Source organism: Aegilops tauschii, chromosome 3, assembly GCF_002575655.3.
Source record: "Aegilops tauschii subsp. strangulata cultivar AL8/78 chromosome 3, Aet v6.0, whole genome shotgun sequence".
Taxonomy (NCBI): Eukaryota; Viridiplantae; Streptophyta; class Magnoliopsida; order Poales; family Poaceae; genus Aegilops; species Aegilops tauschii.
This window is the reverse complement of record NC_053037.3, coordinates 483,922,483-483,928,065: the sequence shown is the minus strand read 5'-3', so window position 1 is coordinate 483,928,065 and position 5,583 is coordinate 483,922,483. Positions and strand designations below refer to the sequence as shown.

General features: G+C 45.6%; 1 protein-coding gene across 1 annotated transcript; it reads left to right on the top strand.

The window, feature by feature from the left end:
- The first annotated feature begins 1,590 nt into the window (after positions 1–1,590).
- LOC109739281 (uncharacterized) lies at positions 1,591–3,642 on the top strand. The gene has a single exon (XM_020298364.4). The coding sequence runs from the start codon at positions 3,024–3,026 to the stop codon at positions 3,429–3,431; it is 408 nt and encodes a 135-aa protein (XP_020153953.1). The 5' UTR covers positions 1,591–3,023; the 3' UTR covers positions 3,432–3,642.
- Positions 3,643–5,583: the final 1,941 nt, after the last annotated feature.

Below are 5,583 nucleotides of genomic sequence, written 5' to 3'. Positions count from 1 at the left end.
ACATCTTCCAAATTTGTGAACATATTTTGAATTCGTGAATATTTGTTGAAATTATGAACATTTTGTAAGTCATGTATTGCTTATAAATTTGCGATCATTTTTTACAAGTTCGTGACACGTTTCAAATTCAGTACTCCCTCCGTTCCAAAATATAGCGCGTCCTCGGTTTCCGCACTTCAACTTTGACCTACGAGACCGACTGCGGCGGGAGTAAAAGTTATACCAGTGAATTCGTATTCAAAAGAAGTTTTCAATTATATAACTTTTGCTCCCGTCGTAGTTGGTCTCGTTGGTTAAATATATGGTCAAAGTTGAACATTGGGAAGCACGGGCGCGCTATATTTTGGAACAGAGGGAGTAACATTTTTCTAAAACCCATGAACATTTTTTTTGAAATTATGAACATTTTGTAAGTCGTGAATTGTTTAAAAATTTGCGAATTTTGTTACAAATTCATGACATTTTTCAAATAGAGTAACATTTTTCTAAAACCCGTGAACATTTTTTAAAATTCATGAACATTTTTTTGATTTAACAAACATTTTTTGAAATGTGTGAAGATTATTCATGAACATTTTTGTATAGATGATCTTTTTTTGAAATTTGGGAAGAATTTTTAAAATTGCAATTAGTTTTTGCACGTGTGTTTTTTTTAATTCTTGAACAGTTTGTGAAATCCTGAACATCTTTCAAATTCATTTACATCTTTTGAATTTGTTTTCAAATTAAGAATTTTTTCGAATTTAAGATTTGTCAATAGTCTCAATGGAAAACACGAAAAACAAAAGAAAGAAAAAAAGAAAAGGATAAAAAGCCAGGAGCCCCCAGCCCACATTGGCGGGCCGAAAATGCGTGGTGGTTGCAGGGTTGTGCGCGATTTTTTGACGGATAAAAGACTTTATTTCTCATAGAATGGTCATATCATTTACAAGAAGAAGAGAAATAAAATCTGGGTTGTGCGCGATTGGTGGCTATTCGCCGTCCTATGCGCGAAATAGTGCCTCCTCATATATGTAGTCCAGTCCAATTAAAACTGAAAAAAGGAAAGAGGAAAGAAGGGCCCGTGATCACGGGCCGGAAGAGAAAGAAAAATCTACCGCGTCTTTCTCGACGCGACGGTGAGAACCGGTCAAGGCTTCTAGCACCCTGGTTGCGTTTCGAGGTTCCTGGGTGAAGTGCGCCTTTGGGTAACTGGCTTGTTTTTCCTTTTTTGCTGTAGTAGTATGCGACCCTAATAATGCAACTTTTGTAACGTGCCGAGTTCCCTTAGCTCTGCATGCATCCAGCATCATGGAAGACCCTCCCAGAAGAAAGGCAACCTACCTACTGGGGTGAAATGTTTTCCTACCCACCACGCCATGCTTTAGGTCTTTTATACTGGACCATATGTCGCGTAAAAATACTTATGAGTGAAACTTTCTCTGTGGGGACGTTATGAGTGAAACTGAATGAATGGTCCCTGTCTGTCTTGTGCCTCCAGATTTGGACATCCGGTCAAGGAGTGCAGTAGCAGGACTTACAGGGACGAACATTTATTTTGTTTCCGAGGATCAGTTTCGTGTAATGCGTTTTAGATGAGCCGTGTACTCAGATATGAGAAGATAACGTGTTTGTCCGAAAACGCAAAACTTTTTTTAACTGCATTAGTGACGTGTTAGCGTTGATTGCCCTAAAAAACAGTCGTGTCACTTCCCAAGAAATACTAGGCATGGAATAATCCTTTTTCCATTTTGCGCCCGAGCAATCATGCATGCAAACCTGAATTCAAGAACTGAACGGCACTAACGTGGCGGGTCCAGTCAAAGCGTAGGGATGGATTGGATTCTCAAAACGACAAGAAAAACCGCACCTCCCGGTCTCCAAGATGACCCGTCACACCATGAAACCTGTATCGGGACAGCACGGCCGGACAATCAGCATCCGAAGCGAGCAGGGAAAGCAAAGACGACTGCATGCAGAGCCAGAGCTGCCTGCCGGCACGCCGCCGTACAGCCCCGCAGCGATCTGTCTGCCGGAGCAGACACGCAGAGCAGGGGGGGCCTGGCTGCCTGCCGGTCGATCGATCAGCGACGATGCATGCAGCGTCCCGTTTCCCGAGAGAAAACGCCCCCCGCGACTGCGCAATGATTGGCGCCCGCGGCGGCCACCGGTCCGGTCGTCCGCGCCATGCCGCACACGTCGCGTCCCATGTCACCGTGCCTCGGACGGCGCGCGCGCCCCCACCCCTGTCCCTCGCGTCGCGGCGAGCGAGAGCACCGTCGCGTGCCCCGCCCCGTCAATTCCATGTCCCCCCGGCCGGCCCAGCGTCGGGGCGTCGCCTTGTGTGCACTGGTGCGCGGCGCCATTGGCCGGGACGGGAGGGGGTCCGGCCTGCCGGCCTCAAAAGAGCCGCCCGGCCCAGCGCCTCCCTCGCTGCATCGACCGCGTCCTTTTCCCCCCTTTCCCTTTTCTCTCCCATTCAGGGCACCTCGGCTGGGTTCGCCAGACCTGCTCGCGCCGCACCGCTCGCTTCCACGGGAGATATTCTCCGGCCACCACCACCACCGCTAGGCAACAAGAATATACTGCGCCGGTGCGCCCCACCACCCCCTTCTTGTCGTGTTTTCTCTTCGTGAAGGCTGCGAGCTAAAGCCTTGGCCTTGGCGGTCATATTGAAGGATCTGGAAGAGGTGATGCGTACACCTCTTCTTCATGGGGTTGCGTGATCTGATCGGGAGGACTACCATTTTGGCGGTCAATTAGACCAAACTTTCCTTTCACTAGCTTGTCTCCCCGCTTTGCCTCTTTTCCTTTTTCTGAGCCATGCCTTTCATGCTCTTGTCACATACTCTTGCAGTGTGTACCAGCCTGCTGCTTTTCCTTTGAGCAGGCTACATAGATACTCTGGTCTTGCCTTGCCTTGCCTCATCATAGTATAAAACGAGGCGTGCCTAGGCCACCCTGGTGTGTGTGATACGTAGACACTGACCCACCATCTTGGGCTAGCAAGCAAGCAAGCTAGGCATCCATCCATCCGGCCGGCAATGAGGAAGGGCAGCGAGTGCACCAGGATCAGCCCGGAGACCACCACCAGCGCCAACCCTATGTTCTCCCGGCAGGCCAGCAGGTCCGGCGCCCGGACGGAACGGGACGCCCGGCCGAGGCAGGCGCGCGGCGGCTGCCGCCTGCTGAGGACCGCGCGGTGGACCGCCGCGAGGTTCTACCGGCGCGCGAGGGTGAGCGTCGTCACGGCCTTCTGGTCGGCGCCGAGCAGGAGAGGCTCTTCCAGTTCCACTTCCAGTGCTGCTTCACGCTCGCCGGAGTATACGCCGGCGAGGAACAGCAGCAGGCGGCAGTCCGGGCCGGTGGCCGTCGCCGATGACTCCCACAAGAGCGAAGCCGTGGAGGAGTGCATCAGGTTCATGAACTCCTCGTCCAGGAAGTATCGCTAGTTTTTTTGTGATTCTGTTTCTACCCTCTGCGCCGATGCTAAGCGTCTTCCCCCCTGTAATTTTCCCCCCTTCTTGTTCTTGGCCTTTCATCTGTGTGCGCATTTGATCTAAGCTTGCGGAAATGATACGTACGGCCGGATGCATCTTTCTCATCTTTTTGGTGCTCTCAAATCTGTCGCTGTTCCATTCAACATTTGTGCCTGTGAATATTTGTCACCTTGTGCGAGCCCAGCCACCAACGAGCTAATTTCTGGTGTTCTCCATGTGCAATGACTTGATGCATTTGATCCAATAGCTTGATCTTTCTGAGAAAACATACATCTCATCGATTTTCTGTTGCAGAAACGCCTTGATCCAATAGAGTTAACAAGATACAGAAAAAAACAGTGCATAAGAATGTTGGGGATTCCCAATGTACCACCCATAAGCGCAAACAAGATCATGGCAAGACACATCATAGAGCAACAATATCATACCGAATGGGAGATTCCCCATGTGCCACCCATAAGTGCAAACAAAATCATGGCAAAAGACACATCATAGAGCAACAATATCATACCTGCGTGTTGCCACGAAAACACTGCGAAAACAGATTCATAAATATGTGGTAAAAAATATATTAAAGACCATGATAAGTGTCATACGAGTGTCACGAACACATGGCAACTTCACACGGTTTTGATGGCAAATTTAGTGACACGAGAATGGTTTTGGATGGAGTACACATTTTCTTAAAATATAACAAAAAGAAAAAAAACGGAAAAAAAGACATCAAGGCACAGAATAAGAAAGCTGACCGTCCTAAACTGAAACCAACGAACAGTGCTACTGAGCCAGCCAATTCCCACGTCACCTGACGCGATCGGCTTTGTCTCGCTAGAAACGAGACATAGTCGTTTCCGAAAAACACACGATGTATTTTTCTTTCTATTCCAGCCCATTTGATAGAACCTTCTTTCCACGGCTCCCATTTGGCGCGTAGGATCGCTGCATAGCGACCAAACGCGTACCCCTCCCATGGCTACATCCACTCAAGTACGATTGTACGTCAGCCTATTTTAGTTTTCCCCAAGTTGGATTGTAAGGCAGTCCTGTATTTTCTGTATTATTTCTTTTTTGTCCTTTTCTATTCTTTTCCTTGCTTTTCTTGTTTCTCTTTCTTTTTCTTTTTTTGTGAACATTTTCAAAAGTTCAGAATGCTTTTTAAAACCATGAACATTTTTGATATTTACGAACGTATTTTGAATCTGTAAATGCTTTTCTTGAAATAATGAACTTTTTTATTTTTCAATAACATTTTTCAAATTCATGATTAATTTTCAAAATCATGAATTCATGATTATGTAAATTTGGGAAAACTTTTTGAATTTGAGAAAAAAAATCGAAAATTTATGACCATCTTTCCCAAACTCATGAACATTTGTTTTGAAAGTCGAGAATTTTTTTGAAAATTGCATGTTTATTGAAATTACTGAAGATATTTCATCCTCGCGAGCATTTTTAAAATTCATGAACATTTTTGAATTTGCGGTCATTTTTGGATTTAATGAAAACGTTTTGAATTTGTAAACATTTTTTGAACTCACAAGCATTTTTGAATTCATGAAATTTTTTTGAAATCACGAATTTGTAAAAAAATAAAATCAATAATTTTTTATTACATTCACGAACATTCCTGAGAATTTTTAGAAACTTATCAACACATTTCAAATTCACGAATATTTTTCCTTAAGCCAGCGGGAGCTAGGCAAAGAAACAACCGAGGAGGCTAAAACACACGAGTTGGTCAGTACGGGGTGAAAATCTATTGGTCCAGCCCATAGCGCGAGCGTTTGCGCATTTGGTCAATACGCGTCGCATAACACGTGAAATATTAGCTCCCATCTCGATCATTGTCCAGCCGGGACGTCCTATTAATCAAAATCATTAATTAAGGAGTACTCGTTGCAAAGAACACTTCACTTTTCTAGATCGCGAGAAGTGGCGCACATGCAGCGCGCCACTTGTCGCAATCTGAGAGTTTTCCCTTTTTTCGTAGATCCGTTTATTCAAAACATTTTATCTCTTAAACCGTGCGTCCAAATCTCGAACCGTTTTCATCATTGGATTCCTCGCATCGAGATCTTCAAAACTAGATCCATGTTGATAGGTT